The 20,509-nt window shown below is 42.0% G+C and overlaps 2 protein-coding genes across 2 annotated transcripts; one reads left to right on the top strand and one right to left on the bottom strand.

The window, feature by feature from the left end:
- The first annotated feature begins 659 nt into the window (after positions 1-659).
- ccdc12 (coiled-coil domain containing 12) lies at positions 660-9,471 on the top strand. The gene is made up of 7 exons (XM_034228099.1): positions 660-772; positions 2,850-2,923; positions 6,688-6,767; positions 6,927-6,988; positions 8,317-8,351; positions 8,466-8,542; positions 9,089-9,471. The coding sequence occupies exons 1-7, from the start codon at positions 689-691 to the stop codon at positions 9,166-9,168; spliced, it is 492 nt and encodes a 163-aa protein (XP_034083990.1). The 5' UTR covers positions 660-688; the 3' UTR covers positions 9,169-9,471.
- Positions 9,472-9,760: 289 nt separating this feature from the next.
- Positions 9,761-19,944, bottom strand: si:ch211-257p13.3 (kinesin-like protein KIFC3). The gene is made up of 20 exons (XM_034228083.1): positions 19,721-19,944; positions 19,384-19,506; positions 19,046-19,142; positions 18,741-18,898; positions 18,398-18,650; positions 16,380-16,552; positions 15,783-15,848; positions 14,926-15,063; positions 14,636-14,833; positions 14,376-14,549; positions 13,683-13,830; positions 13,180-13,310; positions 12,949-13,060; positions 12,695-12,876; positions 12,517-12,621; positions 12,274-12,404; positions 11,853-11,973; positions 11,628-11,757; positions 11,079-11,308; positions 9,761-10,965 (listed from the first exon to the last, which is right to left on the bottom strand). Exons 2-20 carry the CDS (start codon positions 19,483-19,485, stop codon positions 10,840-10,842), a joined length of 2,775 nt encoding a protein of 924 aa, XP_034083974.1. The 5' UTR covers positions 19,486-19,506; positions 19,721-19,944; the 3' UTR covers positions 9,761-10,839.
- Positions 19,945-20,509: the final 565 nt, after the last annotated feature.

Genomic DNA, 20,509 nt, shown 5'->3' with positions numbered 1-20,509 from the left:
CACGAGGTGTGTTTGTTGTTCAGAGTGTTTACAGTATAGACAACTTCTCCTATTATCTATGGTAGCCTATATATTTAACATATGACAACAGTTTATTTGTCTATTATTGGGCCATTAACATGTATCACAAATTGATTATTTAGTTATTAGTGTAATGTTCTTTAACCTTGTTAGCACCTTTTGTCACACACTTGGTCATTAGGAGGATGGATACCATGAAGCTTGGGGCAGCTGTATTACCATGGCGATGGCCTACATTCCTTCAGGACCTGACAGTGGGACCATCAACAGGCGGGACAGTGTGCCAGTGTATGTCCCCTCAATGTATAGCTCTGCTCAGAGTCCATAGGTATGTTTGAATACTACAAAATAGCATATAAGCTATTATAAGTCAAGCAATTCAAATATTATCCCATGGTCTTCCACATTAGACTCATTAATAAGATGGTTTGTGTTACAAATGTGTAAAATATCATTATTCTATGTTGGATTTTAGATTTTAAAATATTAATTCTTCAAATTTCAGTAATCTAATTCATGATTTTAAAGATTATTTTCAATGTAACAATATCACATGATAAGAAGGCAACAAGCCACCGCAATCGATGTGCTCGAAGCTCGTTCTCACATCCTGAGCCAGGACCCTTAATGGAGTTCAGAGAGCATTGAGCGGCGTGTAGAGATAAACATGGAGCGGAATGTTGGGTCACTACAGGAGCAGGCCCTAAAGAGGAAAGAGAGGTTAAAAGCAATAAGAGATAAACAAATTCATGTAAGTGACTCATTTCGTGATGCCTGGTGTCTGATAAATGCAACATAGCCTCTATAAAACCCTTCATTTGTGAGGAAACGTTAGCCGACTTAGCTTGAAGCTAACGTTAGCTTAATAATGTAGTTGGAAAATCAGTAGTAGCTTTAGTTCTTGTCTTTGTTGTGCTATTAGGAGTCTTTATGTACATGTTTGGAGTACTGAGCTAGTACATTTATCTACTTTGTAAATGAATTTTATTCAGAGACAATAACAGAGCCTTTTAAGTTTGTTACTCACGTTTTAGTTCAAATTTAAGCTAAATATTAGTTAACATGAATGATTTAAAAACTATAACAAATGTATTAACCCAAATGACAATAAACTCTTTTGCCAAAATATAATCAGCTTTAGATAAAGGTTTGACCCGCGATATGTATGTTTAATAATCGTATTAGATCCTCTGTGAAATACTATAACTAAACAGAAAGCACATGTTCAAACTGGCCAGCCAACCAAACACCTGATGGTATTTTATATACACAAGCTAAGTGGTACGCTTCTCGACAGACTGGTCAAACTAGAGCTGATCCAGCAGTTGGTTTACCTTTACCTATAAGACAACTGGTTGATGTTAAGCTGAACAATTCTATGAAGGTGCCTTAAAGTGATATGAATTATTTGATTTAAAAATTCTGTCTCCTTAAAGTATTTTATGATAAAAGTTAATCTTAGACACACAATATAAAGTCCTGCTTCTGATGAGAAAGGTCTGGGATACAATGGAGCATAGAGAGAGATTTTTCAGATGGCTATAATGGGGTAAAGATAATGAGAGATACTCTGACCATGGATATTCCAATACTGTAAATAACATCAATTTTTCAACCTCTTTCACAAACATATTGCATTAAATATGTCGGTTTCTAACTGTTTTATTTAGAAGCTCAACCATGGTGATTTATAAGTCAACTTGAATCATCTGCAAGACTCCTGAAGCTGAAAACAACAAAAGCTAACCAGTATTTATCTATTAACGTTCAGCTCACCGACTGAATTATTGATGGAGGAATAATAGAGGTAGTCTAACAATACCTGATTAATTTGAATAACAATGAACATGAGAAAACAACTTCTGCCACACATGTGTGAGCTGGACACCGTCAAAAACACACTTATGGAGGAATCTTAGTCAGAAAACGGAAAAGAAAACATTTACAGCTTTAACAGAGAATTCTCATGAATAATGTAGATACCTCGGTTACAAGAAAGGTGCTTATGAAATAAAGAATCTATTTCAAGTAGCAAGAAAACAACCCAAAATAATAGTACTTAGAGCTGCTCGATTATGGCAAAAATCATAATCTCGATTATTTGGGTCAATAATTGATATCACGATTATTAAAAACGATTATCCATTTACTTTGAAAACATCAATTTATTGGAGAAAAAAAAATGTGAACAGTATGTTTTTAACAGTTGATTACCTTGAACTTTAAGTATAATTCAACTGAAGGAAAAAAAAGTAATTTGAAAAAAAAGTAATAATAAAAACATAATTGTTTTATTTCGATTACGTTGTTTTCGTAATCGTTGCAAGCCATAATCGTAATTGCGATTTAAAATACGATTAATTGAGAATAGGGCTGTCTGAGTTGAACTACTTAAACAATACATAGTTAATCTGCTCGACTGTGATCGTCTTTCAGCTCTGAGTATGAATTCTCATTCAACAGGAAACACCCTGTTCAAGGTGCAAGCTGCTGTTTTGGCAGTTACTCTGCAATGTGTTTCACTCAGCTGTTTTTGAGTTGAGGCGTACTGGCTCGACTAGCCATGATCAACAGTTGTTGACGTTCCTAAAGCTGGGACTTGTTTTCCTATTGTACTGAACTCCAAGTATGAGTCAGTCCCCTGAATTGTTCTCAAAGGTGGAGAGGAAGCCTCTTCAGAAAAATGCAAGATGGGAGGGGTTCTTATTCTTTTGTTAAAACTTATGACTGCGGCTCAAAACATTTTTCTGCAAGTCTTTTTCCTCATGCGTTTACCTAAATGTGGCTGGTTTAGTTATATCACTCATGACATGATGATATTTTAACAGGGACAAGAACAGGAGGATGGGGAGCCAGAGAACAAAAAAGCTTCTCTAGAGGAACTTCCTGAAACAAGGCACAGGTCAGTCATCACACCACACACACATTTAATGAATCATACTTTTCATAAAGCATGTAAAGATCTCTTAAACTGTTGCTCACTGCACATTCAGCTGAGGTATGTTAAGCTGCATAAAACAGAAGAGAAACTGATTTGGAAGTATTCCAACGTAGCCTTTATCTGAACACCATCTCCTTGTCACACAGTGCAGGTCATAAGACGCAGTGTTTACCCCGGGCCGGATCACAGCCTCGTGCTATTGGCTGCTCAAATATCCTGCAGGTTACTCTACTTTGTGTCAGTTGGTAGAAAGGAGCAGCCATCTTTCCTGTCCTACAGGACCTGGTTTCCATTGTTTATATTTAATGACGGCACTGAGGGAGTGCCGCTGTTTTTCCTCCAGTCCAACACGACAGAGCTCTCATGACAATGAACATGACTCATTTAGACCAATGTCAGTGAAGCAAAAGGTCTAGTGTTAAAGGAAGGAACTTCAATAATTGGTTTGCTAAATCAAGACACAGTTATGGTAAGGTGTGGTGGTGTGGTCTGTCTTCATTTGTCTTGTCTTGCTATTACATCTTTATGTGAGATCAAATGGCCTAGCCCAGGCATGAAAGAACACAACAATAAACATGTTTGTCTTAAAGTTATTGCTCATATTAAAATAATGATCCACAAGAAAAACATTAGAACTTGTGGTTTTTCAGTTTCCTGTGTCTTATCACACATTTCTCCAAACCGAGTGCACCAAGCAGCCTTTCCTATTACATCTTGTTAGGTGTTGATGAGCTGCTTTTTTTTAACCTAGGAAGACTTGCCTTAAATGGTTTGGAAATAAAAACTATGATTCAAGGAAGTTAAAAAGCCTCTAAAATAGTGATATGACTAACATGTTAGCTTAAACCATCTCTGGGGCTCACTGAGGAGGCTCACTGAGGAGGCTAACTGAGGAGGCTAACTGAGGAGGCTCACTGAGGAGGCTCACTGAGGAGGCTCACTGAGGAGGCTCACTGAGGAGGCTAACTGAGGAGGCTAACTGAGGAGGCTAACTGAGGAGGCTCACTGAGGAGGCTCACTGAGGAGGCTCACTGAGGAGGCTCACTGAGGAGGCTAACTGAGGAGGCTCACTGAGGAGGCTCACTGAGGAGGCTCACTGAGGAGGCTAACTGAGGAGGCTCACTGAGGAGGCTCACTGAGGAGGCTCACTGAGGAGGCTCACTGAGGAGACTCACTGAGGAGGCTCACTGAGGAGGCTAACTGAGGAGGCTAACTGATGAGGCTAACTGAGGAGGCTCACTGAGGAGGCTCACTGAGGAGGCTCACTGAGGAGGCTAACTGAGGAGGCTAACTGAGGAGGCTCACTGAGGAGGCTCACTGAGGAGGCTCACTGAGGAGGCTCACTGAGGAGGCTCACTGAGGAGGCTGACTGAGGAGGCTCACTGAGGAGGCTCACTGAGGAGGCTCACTGAGGAGGCTCACTGAGGAGGCTCACTGAGGAGGCTCACTGAGGAGGCTCACTGAGGAGGCTCACTGAGGAGACTCACTGAGGAGGCTAACTGAGGAGGCTAACTGAGGAGACTCACTGAGGAGGCTAACTGAGGAGGCTAACTGAGGAGGCTAACTGAGGAGGCTCACTGAGGAGGCTAACTGAGGAGGCTCACTGAGGAGACTCACTGAGGAGGCTAACTGAGGAGGCTAACTGAGGAGACTCACTGAGGAGGCTAACTGAGGAGGCTAACTGAGGAGACTCACTGAGGAGGCTAACTGAGGAGGCTCACTGAGGAGGCTCACTGAGGAGGCTAACTGAGGAGGCTAACTGAGGAGGCTAACTGAGGAGGCTAACTGCTGTCTGGTGTTTTGCTCTGGTGAATGGAGCAGCTTGATATCAGTGTAAACATTGGAACACTGCTGCAGCTTCTCCTCAGCCACGGTTCACTCTAAACATTTAGGAAGAGCCACACTTGGGACCCTGCTCTGAATTGATCACGGGCTCTCTTTGATGCCAGTGTGCTTGAAGTAGAAATGTGTAAACGCACTTTAAAGCTTTGGACGCAATAAGAGACGGTTAAGAAAAGCAAACGCAACGTCAAACTTCGGAGGCAAAACATGTGCAGTACGTTTTCTTGTAATCTTTGGTCCCGCTTGAAGGAAAATTATTTATGTTCTCTCGCTTACCAAATGTACTTTAGTCTATCAAAAATACCTTGACATTTACCAGCCAGGATAGATGAACTTCAGTTTGGATATTAAAAAAAGATGACTCAATATGAACCTTTTCAGTAATATTCATTTTCCTATGATGTATCTTAGTGTTATGTTGGCTTTGAACACATTGCCATAGAGCTTACGCCCCAACTCGCTCCATAGAGGACTTTCTCCGTCTTTCATCCAACATCATGTTTAGGAGAAATTATGAATCTTGTAAAAAAAAAAGGATAAATAATGGCAAGAATGCAATTTCATTTTCTCTTGCAAGTCATGTTCCTTTATACTACTGCCACCCTTACACCAACACTTAAACTCCCACACATCACATAATGCAGCCCAGCTTTAGAGGCCTTTTTCTCATTTGACTTGTCATTGTAAGAAAAGCACCGTCGTCACTAATAACGGAGAGAGCGAGCATGAACAAAACCAGCAACTGGGAATCAAAGCAGCATTCAGTCACCATCAGTGTCATCCTTTACGCGGCTGTAATGATGCTACCTAGATAAGGGTCAGTTTCAATTTGTTGATCTATGGCACATCGTTCCCTCCTTTTTTATTACGTTCAGTCTCATCCTGTTTGAATGTATTGGAGGCTCATGGCCTGTTGCTCTTTCTCTACTCCAAACTGTCTGTCAGGGCCTCTGGACTTTGTTACACTGTGACTGGAGCTCATTTGGGCAAAATGATTAAAAACCGTTGAATTAATTTGAAGGACTTTACGACAACCATTGATGTAGTTTCCTTTTTTTAATTGAAATGATCTTAATTTAGTTGTATTTCATAGTTATATAATTTAAGATAAAAACAATATATTTATTGTGACTGCAATATGAGTGGCATTGAGAATTCTATATAAGATTAGATATGTAGACGTACTCCTCCTCCTCCTCCTCCTCCTCCTCCTCCTCAGGAAAGACTCTGGAGGCACAGAGAGACGTGTGTGTGAACTAAGAGTAACCCTCAGTCCGCCAAAGGCAGAACATGACCAGCATTCCTGCCCATACCCATACAAGGCATCGGTCTGTCTGCTGGCAGCCGGGGTGTGATGAATGTATCAAGAGTGCACCCTCTCGAGTCTCATCGCAAATCCATGTTAAGCTCAGAGCAGCTGATAAACCCTCTTGGTCCGAGCTCGGTGGGACAATAGTTTACCTCTGCGTCTGGACGTCTTTTGTATAATCTGCGGAGATGTCAGCTAAACTCGCCAGGAATTCCTCTGTGCATATGTGATGAAAGACTGCGTGATTCAACATCAAGGACAGAATTCCTCAGCTGTATGCTGCTCTCCTCAAGTCCATGCCCAGGAGCAGGTGGACCGTGTTAATCAGACGTGTTCATAGGAATAAAGAGGGACATTATACCCAGCCTCCTCTGGGCACTGAACGTGCAGCTGTGTTGGGTTTGCAGATGGCCTTTTATGCTTCTTAATCTCTGGTGATATATGTTTGGCTGCACTGCCACCTCCTGGAAGGGAGAAAGTTAGAGCCTTGGTGACTGATCATGTAAGTTTAGCATCTCTGTATTCATCCCTATCTCTAAAGTAAACACGCATTACTCTGCTTTTCTGTCCTCAGAGAGCTGAAGCTGAGAAATTACACTCCAGAGGATGAAGAGCTGAAGGAGAGGCAGGTGCCCAAAGCCAAACCGGCATCAGGTGAGAAGCCTTCAGTCATAAGAGAGCTTTGAGAAAACATTCACTTAGTGTTCACATCACACCTAAGCGATAGCACATGGTCAGCTTCTGAACAGCAAACATTTAGCATCCTGCTAACCATATCTTTTCTGAATAATGATACATGTTCTTTGTTTGCAGTTGAGGACAAAGTAAAAGACCAGTTAGAGGCAGCTAACCCAGAACCCATCATTGAAGAAGTGGTGAGTCGTCCTTTTCTTTTGTAACTGTGATTTATTTTGTTGAAGAGTCACATTTTTTGTAGTTGCTTTATAGGTGGGGTAGGTAATTCACTTCAGAAAAACTTTTTGTTATATTCCATGGAATGCTCTTAAAGGAGACATGTCATGCTTTTCCGGTTATTACCCGTCCCCTTGTGTGTTATGAAGGTTTTTCTGCATGTAAACGGTCTGCAGAGTCACAAACCCTCAAAGTACACCCTGTAGGGAGTAAAACTCTAACACAGAAAATACCTCCCCAAAACGCCTCGTTGAAGATTTCTCATTTTTCATTGTTTACTTCCTGGGTATTGCTACGGAGGGATACCCAGTAGCCACGCCCAGAGCTATGACCAGGCTGATTGGTCCAAATTAACCAATCAATGGACTTCCTCACACACACACACACACACACACACACACACACACACACACACACACACACACACACACACACACACACACACACACACACACACACACACACACACACACACACACACACACACACACACACACACACACACACACAGTTCAGCTGATTTCTCCTCCCTGGCTGCAGGCAGTTGGGATCGCGGCGAAATTCTCTCTGCAGACCCATTCTCACAGCATTTATCAACCCTTTTCTTACTCAATATCAAGCCACACTTATTGTTTTTACTTCGGCTGTGACTTTGTGTGTGCTCAGGGTGAGTTTGGCTGTGTTTCGCTAAACAAGGAAACCACACCTCCACCGAGCTCAGCGCGATTCACAACGTCCCGACCAATCAGAGCACACAGGGAGGGTGGGGGCTGGAGCTATTGGAGCTACAACGAGCCGTTAAAGGCAGAGAGTGAAATTTAGTGAATACACGTAGTTTACAGAGATGCTGTTTGAGAAACCAATGTGAGTTTGGAAAATTGCACAATATAAATCTATTCTAGTAGACCTCAACAATGGAATTATGATCAGTGGAAATGGCCATGTCTCCTTTAACATCCCGATAGCAATGAATATATTAAATGCTTTGACAATAAATACATAAAAAAATGTCATCTGTGGAAGCCGTGGTGCTGTAAAAAGCACGACCAATCAAATCAGCCCGGCTAAAATAACTGGATGGCCGACCTGCCTGTCAGCCTTCCATCTGTGAACAAACTTATCTCGTGCCCTCATTGGTCATGTGCGCGTTCGTGTGTGTTGGAGGAGGGGCTCTGTGAGGAAGTTTGAAGGAAGGGGCAGATTTTTTTCGGTTGTGTACTTTCAAATTCTAGCGCACTCGAGCTGGTTTCTCCATTCTTACCTACCTTTAATAGATGTTTTATTTCCTCAGGATTTGGCCAACCTCGCCCCAAGAAAACCAGACTGGTAAGAGCTTCTAGAACATTATCTTTCACCCTGCAAATTGCAGAAAACCTTGGTATGGTTTAATGTTACCGACATTATCATCTTATTGTTTATATCTATTGTTTCTGATCGTAGGGATCTAAAGCGTGATGTGGCAAAGAAACTGGAGAAGTTGGAGAGGAGAACGCAGAGAGCCATCGCTGAGCTCATCCGTGAGTATTCCCTTTCTCATGTTTTTTTTGCACCACAGTGACGAGCAGGTCGGAGCGAGGCGTGAATTATGAGGCTAATTGCTCTGTGGTTTCCAGACTCAAGGGGCTTGACGCCATCTGATTACATCAATGATGCGATTGCTCCAGTTTGATCCACATTCTAATAATAGCCATGAGCTATCATGGAGAACACAATGTTTACACACCAACACTAGGCTAGGTTTATAATGGCATGAATACGTAAACAACAGTAACTCCTTATACTTTGGTTTCAACTCTTTTTTTTGTTTACAGCTTAAGGTAAATGAAAACATGATTGTGGGTTGTGCTTACTTTTGTAAATAACATAGTTCTTTTGCTCTGGGAGTATCTCTGCTTCTCTGTCGTTGTGATAACAGGGTTGCTCAGTTACAATATGTAAATGTTAATCAACCTGAATAAAAGCCTAACCAGGTTCTGCTCAATCTGCATGATCTCTATAAATGTTAAACATCTATTGATTGAAGAATGAATGATCAGATTGACCGTGAGTGTTTGTGTGCCCAGGGGATCGTCTGCGAGGCAGTGAGGAGGAGTTGGCCGCGGCGGTGGGAGCAGTAGGAGTGGAGGACGGAGACTCGGACTGAATCCAAAATGTGACGGATACAAAATAAATAAGACTACAGAGTGATCGCCTCTGCCTACAACACGGGACAGTATTGTCACATCCGTGTTGTTTTCAAAAAGACTGCCACTTTCAGGGTGTAAAGTAATATTTCAGGTTTTCATACGATATCCTTCTGACTCCTGCATTGTATCATTACATTATAACATTAATATGTAATGGAACATTCTGCTTATGTGGTTTATTAATGTGCATTGGTCATGTTACATCCATATTTTTCTGTAATTTTTATCTTTTCAAGTAAAATAATGTGATTTTTTTTTTTCTAATGCCTGATTATTATTTGTTATGCCTGGTGTCTTTATTTTGAGGCTGGGGGGGAGAGGCAATATGGATTAATTCCTTTATCACAGCATATGTAAACAATATATATATGTTGAGATATAATACAGTATGCAAAAACACTGACATCAAAATAAACAATATAATTAGAAATAAATAGAAATGTACAAACATTTACTCTTACATCAAGCGGTAGCTGTTGTAGTTCCATGTTATTACTAACAAATATATTTATTCTTTTGTTGCTGGACATCAAATAAGAGAAAAGACACTTTTTAAATATGTCGTATTTATTCAGAAAACGATCTGAAAACCCACCGACTAGGCCTTATTAAGTGAGCCCGATGCACTCATGATAGTTACTGCAACATTAATGTCTTGCTACTATTGAACCAAGTTGATCCAATGGGTGATAAATAGAGGAACAAAGATGAACAGATAACGATAAGCGATTTTTGGTATGACATTCACTAGTGATATCTATATCGAGCACGTATATACCTTTCCTGAACTAAATGGTTCCTATTTTCCCTCAATAAAGTGCTTCTTCCAACGTAGGCCTAAACTGTCTCCTCCACAGGGACGTATTGCACCATTCATCACCACTTCTCATTCAAGGCCACCGGTTCCTTCAACAGCGTTCCTCTGTTCTCAAAAGACAAATGATGAAGGCTCTAAAGAGAAACAGAAACCATTCAGTGCTCTTCTGAAGCTCGTAAAAACTGCACTAATGTGACAAAAGTGTCATTGAAATTATTATTAGCCATACTCACTGACCACAAAACAGGTTCCCCTACAATCTTCAAAAATATACAACATTAGCGATGAAGCTCACAAACTACAGATATTAATAGCAAGATGATAAATACTGCTAACAACGGAGGTGTTGATATTGTGGCTCTGGAAGCTGGTTGAACCTGTTCTATCATCACGCTGCTTTAAATACTGTGATGATCAGCAAGAAAAAGCTGATAAATCCTGGGATTTGGTATTTCACAAGAGGAAACTGAGATATTGTTGTTCAACGAAGCATCGTATCTAGACCTTGGGGGGAGTCAGAGGTTGTTTTGGCACTCGGAGTGGGAGAGTAAATACTCCTGCATGCAGATTAGCGAAAGATAAAGGGTTATCGCTGGTCAGAAGCAGGAAATGGCAACGAGGAGGCCTGAACGCCCAACCTCAATCAAAGGCTGGCATTCAGCTGCCACACAGACCTCAGATTTAGCCCTTGAGCAGGATTGCTGTTGATCTTCTTGATATTGAAGCGTTATGATTGGTTGATAAGGTGGGTGAGAATCTGACTTGTGGATTCTTGGCTTCCTGGGGGTCACTGGGGAACAGGAAGTGACTGTCAGTCGCACTGTCCTCCACCAGATTCAATCTTCCTGGCTGCAGGACCCAGCTCCACCTTGCACACCCGCTGGGCGAACTTCAGTGAGCACAATGTCTCTCCCACATTACTCTCCAGAGCAGATACCTTTAGTGGAAACAAAACAAGGCTCATGACACGCATCAAAGAAGACTACAAATGTAGTTTTGTAATAAAATGTTACACTTTTAAGGCTGAGACACTTGCATCAGAAATCTCACCTGCACCACCATGGCAGTCTTGCTACCTTTTCCCAGGGAGTCTTGTAATAAGTACGTAAGGCGGGAGTTCCTGAAAGGGATATGAGTCTGCCGAGCTCTCAGTGCCTGAATGACGTCACCCAGTGACAGCAGGGAGCGGTTAATATTCTGCGCCTCTTTCAGCCTCTCTCCCTCTGCACCAGACTTCCAAACCCTCTCAGAGCCAGCCAGGTCCACCAGGTTCAATTTTCCTGAGAAAGGAAAAGTGAATTCAGAGTGAACGATGCAGACAGTCATCTTTGGACTAGCTTCTGTCTGACTGGATCAGAAGTTCTTCCTATGCTCTAATACTCTTTTTCTTAAATTCTCTTCTGACTAAGCGCTGCAGATATTCACAGTGATGTCCCTTGGGAAGTATTTTATTTTTTAATTTAGCATAATGTATTAGACTGCACTCAGCTTTAATAAAAGAGATGGATTCAAAGAGAAATGCCAAATCTTATTCAGATTTATAGCAAATGTTAAGAACACACTTTCTCCTGTAGAGGAATAAGTGCCCATGTGACTGACCGGTGGTTTTGGAGCCGGTGGCGAGGTCGGTGCCCTGCACGGTGACGCAGAGCAGAGCGTGGGAGCGGGAGCTGTGCTGGTTCATCTGAGTGCCGAAGGTGATCCTGTTCCTTCGAGCTTTGGCTAAAATCTAAACAAAAACAAGAAAAATGTGCATAAATGAAATACTTTTATATCTTGAACAGTAATAAATGATCCTATCAGCACAAACTGTTAAAAACAAACCTTCTTGATGTGCTGAAAGCTCTTCACCTCGATGACCCTGAGGCCCGGCACATGCAGCTGTCCCGTCCCGTCCGGGTTGATCTTAATGTCCAGTTTCTCTCCGTCCTTACTCAGCAGGTCTCTGAGAAACAGCATTTTGTCAACCTTTATTTACACTTGTATAATACTTGAGGGGCGATCCATATTTACAATGACATCCAGTCTAAAAAAACAATAAAGGAAAAAAAACAACAAAAAGGAAATATAGGAGCAGAAAAGGGGCAATATCTTTAAAAAAAAAAACCTATTTAAACCTTTTGATTAGGTAAAAAGATTTTAGACACAATTGGATATTTAGCATACAAAACAGAACAGTATGTGAAAATGTAGTAGATATCATATATTACAGGCTAAAGGGACATAAAAGTGCAGAACATTGTACCTTAGCACCTCGTTGTAGATCTCCACAGAGCTGACGGTCACCGTGTAAGTCCACATGTCCTTCCTTTCCTCGATCTCACTGAAGAGATGTTTCAGGGCTCGCTGGTTGATGCCTGGGTTCTCCACACTGCCCTGAAGATAAAGTGATACTTAACCTGCAGCCCACATTATGGAACAAATGTGCCGAGTGTGTACTATATCTGTAATCAATATTCAGCTCCAATAATGCAGTACAACTAGATACCTCCATTGTGTAGGTTTTTCCAGAGCCAGTTTGTCCATAGGCAAATATGCAGACATGGTAGCCGTCGATGCAGGACGTCACAAGAGGCTCTATCTCCTGAAAGACCTGAAAACAAACCAAATAAAGTGTTAGATCTTATTACTATTATATTTCCTGCATATCCTGTGCGTCCTCATACCTCTTCCTGTGTGGCCTGAGGGTGGAAGACCTTGTCCAGTTCGAAGATGCGATCCTTTCCTTTGTTCAGCACATTGAGTGAGGACTCGTTGTTGGGGTCCGTGGTCACCACCACAGACTGGCCCTCCTCGTGCTGGTCCTCCTTCAGCACCGGCTTCACACGGCACAGCACGCGGATGTTGCCTGATAAAAAGAAGGCCCAATTAATGATGTACGGTTCATATTCTGCAGTGTTTTTTTCCCCTCTCTGCTTACCTTTAAGCTCCACCAGCTGCTCGTGGTACTTCCTGCGCAGTGCAACCTCCTTCCTGTATTTCTCCAGGAGATCTTTGTTGGCTTCAGACATCTCACTAATAGCTGCTGTAACCTGACAAACAGACAAATATGTAACAAAAAAAAGTAAACTAGGCTTGTTGAGCTGGTCAGATTGATCAATCTCCTTATGCAACAAGGTTGTAAGCCTTGATGTGGAGTCACAGTACGTACCTGTTTTTTCGCGTCATTGATAGCTGCTCCATAAAAGTCGGAGAAGTTTCTAACCTGGCTCTTCAGACTGGTGTAGTCGGTTTTCATGGAGCGTAAAGTTGGAGGTAGTGCAGTCAGACGTTTCTGCAAGCCTGACAAAAATACACAAAGATGTGGAATCAGGCACATATACAATTCTGAATCAAATAATAACTTCAGGGAATTCGCTTTTTTACACTTTCTTGAGTCAGATGAGAAGATTGATACTACTCTCGGCAGCATTTGGTTAGCCTAGCTTAGCAAAAACACTGGAAATGGGGAACCAGCTATAGCCTGGCTTTGTTCAAATTAAACAACATCACCCTACGAGGCCCTGTCTTACTTGTTTACCTAATTGATTTGTTGAATCTGTACAAAAAGAGTGGTATCAATCTTGTCATCTAATTCTCAGCAACAAAGCAAAAAGGCACATTTCTCAAAGTGTCTCTTTAAAGATTTCTTTTGGGGGGTTTTCTATCACTCACCGAAGAATTGGTCCTGCAGGTTCTGGAAGTGCTCGGCTGAGCAGGTGGAGGCAGCTTTCACAGCCTCCTCCTTCTTCTCCTCCAAGTGTCCAATCTCTTTCAACAGCTCCTCCCTCAGTTTAGTGATTTCTCGCTCATACGCTGCAATCTGTAAAACGCACAGCATTTTGTTTAAAATGTCAACTTGACTTGTCCAATCTGTGCCAGCTCAGCTCTGTAATGAGTTCATCTGTCAATCATATTGATCTGGTTTGGAATTTACAGCAGCAAAGAGGAAACCTCCTCATCCTGTCTCTGATTTTCACCGCTTTGATCATTTATTCTCTCAAACAGCATGTGCTTTATTTACCCTTTTCAATTCTGTCTCTTTCATATTTTGTAATTAAGGTTGACGGCACCAAGAGGATCATCTGGGATTTCTTACCAGGTTCCTTGCCTCTTAGTGGCCTGAAGCATCAGTATTTATTATGGTAGAACATTATTTTCAGCAGCCCATCTTACTTTATATCCAGTTTTTGCTGTTTGAGAAATGTATAAAAAGCTGATTTAGCACTCTTCTTTTATTTCACTTAAGTATAACTTGTTTTATACTGCCAGTGCCTGTTCATTTATATAATATTTACTTTAACACAGGAATGACAGACACTAATTTACACCAAACTAGTCAAGCGTGAATTCTATGGCTCCTGTTACCTTGTGCTGGAGATTACAGCTGTATTCATCAGACTTCCTGATGTGTTCCTCCAGCTGTTTGCACCGCTCATTCTGATTGGCCAGTTTATCGGATAGCAGTTCATTCCTCTGTCTGGCTTTGGTCAGCTGCTTTAAAGTGGCTGGTGATTCCACCTCCACAGTCTGGGTGACATACTGAGAGAGAAACAAAACATCTGATCAGGGTCAACTACTCAACATTTTAGATTTGTGGCAATAGTATATATTATTCCTTCTTGTACCTTTATCTCTGGCTCCTTCCCTCTCTCTCTGTCCAGCTCCAGCTGCAGCTCCCTCACTCGGTCCTCTCGTTTCCTCAGCTCCTCTCCTCTCCTCCACTCACTTTGTTCGCTCTGTCGCTCCAGATGTGATAGCTGTTCAGCACGCTGCTGCAGGGACATCTCCAGCTGCTGCACTCTACTGCGGAGGTTCTCATTCTCCTGAGAAACAAAGAACATTTAAAATGTTTGTGGTGACAAATGGCTTCCTCTGTAGCACGTTCACAAGCTCTCGTGGTGCTGGAGCGTCTCACCTTGATGAGCATGGTGCTGGATTGCGAGGGGATGGCTGACAGCTGCTGCAGGAGGCCTTGGGTAACGCTCAGGTTCTGCTTCAGACTCTCATTCTCTGCTGACAAACACAACACTCGCTTCTCTGAGTCTGTGGCCCCCTGAGGAAATGAAATAAAAGCTTCAGCATAACAACGAGAGATGCATCAAAACCAGTGACCAATACCTCACATCTACTCCCAGCGGCTCAGGAAGAAAGCCCTCAGGATTATAAAAGACCCCCACCACCCCAGCAACAAACTGTTCAGTCTGCTGCCGTCTGGCAGGCGGTACCGCAGCATCCGGACTAAAACCACCAGACTCAGGGACAGTTTCATCCCACAGGCCAGAAGACTGCTAAACACCTGAGCTCTGCTAAGTGCCCGATAAACATTCCTGTTGTCATGCAATATACTTATTTGTATAAATAGTTATCAACGCAATAAACCATATTTAATTTAGTCTTAATTTACATTATTTTATTTAATATTCTGTTCTTGTACATATCACATTCTATTTACATGTATATAGACTTTTGTACTACTTTTTATTTTGTACTTTTGTATTTTATTATGTATGTTGGATTGTTGGAGGAGCTCAGGTCATAAGATTTTCACTGCCATTTCTACACTGTATCTTTATGACAACAGAACCTTTGAATCTTGAATCTTTGAACCAATATCCTTGTAGATGGATTTATAATTAAGGTGTTACACAACGCAATCTGACTGATGTTTGGCATTTCATTCGAAGCGTGTGGGCAGATGTTGCAGCTTTGCTGATGACGAGGGAAGTGACGAAGACTTGACAAATGATTGAATCAATAGTGCACAGGGCTTACAGTGGCTGTTTTCAGTCTGCACAGCTCCTCCTCGCGCTCCTCTATGCAACTCTTGAGCTCATCGATCTGTGTAAGGAATGAGAAGAGGTAAACAGAGATAGATTTAGAGTACAGACAGGATTTACTATATATTATATAACACACCATGATTCCATTGTCTAAGTGATTTTATTCTGCAATATTACTTTTTTTGGTAAACATTAATAATAGTTCATTACTTCAGACATATTACTACTTGAAAAGATAGTTTAAAGGCCAAAGATTAATATTCTTGTAATTTTTACGTTTCTTTTATTATCTTTTCTTTTTAATGACTTGTTTTGAAATGCTATTTTATAATGTGTTTCCACTGCACTATTTCTTAATGCTCATAATGTCTTTCATTTTTGTAAAGCACTTGGAATTGCCTTGTGTTGAAAGGTGCTATATAAATAAACTTGCCTTGCTTCATTATTACAAACTGCATGACTTATATTGTAATGAGACTAGATTCAAACACAATAAACTATTTGTGATAAATGATGTATGGATTTCCTGAAGGAGATTGTTCCTAAATGGATAAAGCATTCAGGATTTCTCTAATATGCAGCTGCCTACCTGCTGCTGGAAGGTCTGTATACGAGAGTGTCGGTCCAGATCCTTCTCCTCCAGCTGGGAGTGCAGCAGACGGAGTTCCCCCCTCAGCTTACTCCTCTCCCCCTGCAGCCCGTACAGAGACTCAACCAGCCGGTGAACCCCAGCTTGTGTCCCTGCATCACCGATGGACTCACCTGGGGGATATAAACAAGGAACATTCAAATCAGCCTATGCAGCAGCACCATCATACGGCCTGGATATTGATGGCATAACAAAAAGCTAAAATAACAGCAGCTATATTATGCCATGTTCAGATCAATATTCATATTCAGATAACCAATAATAGTACAATAGTCGTTTGAACCTCCTCTGACCTGTTTTTTTATCAGTTTTTCTTGTGACAAATTCCTGCAGTACGCCTAAATGCTTGTGTGTGTTTATTATTAATGAACATTAACTATGCACTTAAAGCTCTTTTAGAAAGCCTGTAGTCACCAGTGAGGTTAACATTATCGTTTCCACCCTCAAGTCCCCTGGGCGTCTTTAAAGATCTATGCAGGATTGCTGCAGCTTCTCACGTGCAGCTTGGAGCATTGAAGATAATTTAAACAAAGCAACAGCCTGCTCAAATAAAAACTCCATGGAGCATGCCCCGCAGCATTTTCAATGACTTTGCTCCTATTTCAATGATTTATCAGGCCCTGTCAACTCCTATTATCATCACAAGGCCTTATGCTAATTTTATAAATGTCGACAAGTCAGGTTTGCTGTCACAATGGGGCAGGGAGAAGAGGTGATGTGAGGGAAAGACAACAACAACAACAACAATGAAGCAAAGGCTACAGCTGTGCATCAAGGATCTTAAAAGAAACAAGCATCCCCTCTCCACTTAGGCCTGCACGTTGCACAACAGTAAACAAACAGACCACACACCCTTGTCACACTTGGGGCATTGACTCCGGCTATTTTTAGTCCAACACAAGTACACGTGGCTCCTTGCATGTGCCAAGACGTGTAAGTGCATTTGCAGGGAATAAAACATAACTCTGAGCCATGTTTTATTCAAGAAAGAGAGCCAAAGAATCACTATCCCTGTACCCAAAGAACCTCACCACGGAATCATGTATCTTTTTCCTGTGGCTAATGAGATTCAGTACGCATGAGATCCTCCCTTTAACCACACCTATACGCACTGAGATTCATATAACCCCCAGGTTATCATATGGGCACATTTCTCCAAGACTAACAGTCAGCATCAGGACAGGATTCTGATCTGCCTACTATAGCTTCATGCACTTTTTAACACGCTATACTGTACATTACACATGAAAGTGATGTAATACAGTGCAGCCTATACGGCTATCCTACTGCTCCGAGGTCAAAGAACCATCTGGTAAGATCTGAAACACAGCAGAGACCCACATCTAAAGCTTTTAGGTCAATTGCAGCTGCACAGAGTTAGTCTGGCCTCTTGACTTACATGCAAATCTAATCAGTCTGCTCCTCTGCTGAAGACTGTATTCTTCTATACAAAGTGTACAGTATCCCAAGTTGAACAAAATCTAATCTAGGGTGGGCCAACAATGGCAAATCCCCATGACTGAAGTGAACTACTAAGACACTATCTTGGGAACTGATGACTCACTCTCAAATCCTACTCACTTTGTTATATAATGATGGAAAGGACTGAGCCTTCATAGGTTTAAAGGAAAACCCATCTTATCGTTATTCTGTAACCCAGGATAGACACCTGTTATGATGAGCATGTGTAGTCATCATCCTCCATCCATCACATGATCTCCCCCAATCTGAAGTCTCATATCCATTTGAAGACTGCAGGGCAATTTTCTGCTTCACACCAACCAATCTACTTCTGGTTATTAAAACAACCACTCGACCTCTGCCTCTCTGTTTTTCATCCTCCTCACACCTACCGGAAGGAAATTGAAAAACCCATTCCTCTTGCACCTTAATTGCCCCCTCCCCCTCCTTTTTTTCTTCTCTCCTTCCCCTAGGTGACCATTCCCTCTCCCCCTCACCCTCGCTCAGCGGGCTGGGGGTGTGCTGCTGGCTGATGGCTTCCTCCAGGCTGCTGATGATGCTGCTCTTGTCCCTGAGGCGCTGGCGGTATGACGCTCGTAGGGCCTTCATTTGTCTGCGGTGCTTTACGCGGTGCCTCTTCAGCTGGACCCGGTACTGGTCGGCCTGCTGCTGCAGCTGCTGGAAGTGGGAGTACTGCTCCAGAAAAGTCAGCAAGTGGGACATCACCGCCAGCAGGGGAGACTCTGTCGGCTGAGCAGCACATAGGGAGTTACTATTTGAGGAACTTCTCATTTATGCATCAGGTGGGGAGCTAAGATTAGGTGATGACAGTTTGGTCACCTTTCCTGTTGTTTCCACCTGGACCTGGGAGACCCTCCTCTTCTCAGCCTCATGCTTGAAGGACAGGAAAGCAGCTAGAGGAGTGCATGCTGGGATGTCGGGGCCTTCTGCCTCACCTTCATCACTCAGAGACATTTCATCACTGTCACTGCTACTGCCTGGATGAAAACAAATCACAAAAACAATGAAGAGTAAAGGAATGTATATACTACATATTCAATAAGTAGAATCTACCCACATCATAAATGTTTTATTAATCTTCTATATTACGCTGGACAAAAAAAAGCAGCTATTTGAGCACTCACTGGATTCACCACGCTGAGCACAAGCCTTCTTCCCCATTTTGGAGGTGTGGCCATCTCTCCTCCTTCTCCCTGTTTCCATGGAAACGGGTCTTGGCTCCTGAACACAGCAACATGCATTAGGGTCAGATGGTAATGCACAGGCTAAATATTTACATATTGCATCCACAGAAATCCACAAAATGAGCAAAGAAAATGAAAACACAAATGTATACATGCTCTATGACAGAGCCCTTCTGTACTGTCGGGGGGTAAAGATGACGCAGGCATGTTCCCTGAAATAAAAAGGACTTTTCCTCACGGAGGACCCCCGAGGTTAGACATGATGTGGCTAGACATACATTTGAAGAAGATCCACATGCCCCCTCCAAAGCTTCATCCTCCTCTTCCTTCTTGAAGACGGTGTAGAAGATGTAGACTAACAGGGAGTAGAAGGCGTACATTGCTACGCCGTCCAAGAGTCCCTGTAAATGACACATAAACTCAGTAAATAATCTCTATCTTGCAGCAGAAAAGCACACAATTTTACTTGAAGTCTTTCTGATAATCAAAGGAAGAATACATGTAAAAATAACAGTTAAAAAAAAAAACACAATACATCAGGACTTCTCAAGAGACACATTTTCTTCTTTTTTTGATGTCACTTCATTCCATCAAGCTGAGATGTTTCTCTTTTACCTTTTCACATTTCTGTTCCTCTTTGGTGATGACAATCTGACATCCCAGTCATTGGTATTCCCCTCTCACACTCCATCTGTGTTGACAAAGAAGAATCCTCCCATGCAGGTTTTGTTCTCAGAGCTGCAACAGCATCCCAGCGCTGTGTGCAGCTCCTCTGTGTCTCCCTCTCTGTTTTCTCTCCTCCTCCTCCTCCTCCTCTCCACTTTGCTCCATCTACAGGCTGCATCTGCACGAGCATGCTCAGTGCAGTTTACTGATCCGCTGCAGTGTGAAGTGACAGTTTCTGTATGGAGACAGATTGAACCAGGAGCCGTTGGTGGTGATAACAGAGAAAGGGGTGGAAGAGATGTGCCCGGCTCCAGGTGTTCATAACAATCAGATACTTCAACGTATTGCACTTGCAATATTTGATGTTTCCAAGGACTGTTATGGTACAGAAGTTGGCCACAAGACAAGAAGCCTGTGTAACGCAGTGGGAAATGATACTCTGTAACTAAAAGTAATTTTTTCAGATGCATTTAAATAATTTATTCAAGTTATGTCAACTCAAAATTCCTTTAGTTTTCACATTTTTGTTAACAAATTAAAAATAAATAAAATACAATATGTGACATTTTAAAACATATGAATGTTTCCAATAAAGACTTGACCTTAATGATGAATCACAGCACAATCAGCACCATCCTTTTGCAACCCAAACTCAAAGGCGTGTACAGAATGAAATACATTTTTAAATATCCCTGGTCACCTGTGTGCTGAGGTCTGACAAAGGCATTGTTCCACAGA

Source organism: Gymnodraco acuticeps, unplaced genomic scaffold, assembly GCF_902827175.1.
Source record: "Gymnodraco acuticeps unplaced genomic scaffold, fGymAcu1.1, whole genome shotgun sequence".
In the NCBI taxonomy this organism is placed as follows: Eukaryota; Metazoa; Chordata; class Actinopteri; order Perciformes; family Bathydraconidae; genus Gymnodraco; species Gymnodraco acuticeps.
Note: the sequence above shows the minus strand (reverse complement) of the source record. Positions and strands in the feature narration are given on the sequence as shown.

Coding starts and splice junctions, on each gene's coding strand:
- ccdc12 (XM_034228099.1), top strand. CDS start 689: ATGGAGCGGAATGTTGGGTCACTACAGGAGCAGGCCCTAAAGAGGAAA. Junction 6,768..6,926: donor CAAAGCCAAACCGGCATCAG/GTGAGAAGCCTT, acceptor CTTTGTTTGCAG/TTGAGGACAAAGTAAAAGAC. Junction 6,989..8,316: donor AACCCATCATTGAAGAAGTG/GTGAGTCGTCCT, acceptor TTATTTCCTCAG/GATTTGGCCAACCTCGCCCC.
- si:ch211-257p13.3 (XM_034228083.1), bottom strand. CDS start 19,485: ATGTACGCCTTCTACTCCCTGTTAGTCTACATCTTCTACACCGTCTTC. Junction 12,877..12,948: donor GCAGCTGGTGGAGCTTAAAG/GTAAGCAGAGAG, acceptor TCTTTTTATCAG/GCAACATCCGCGTGCTGTGC. Junction 11,974..12,273: donor ATCTACAACGAGGTGCTAAG/GTACAATGTTCT, acceptor GCTGTTTCTCAG/AGACCTGCTGAGTAAGGACG.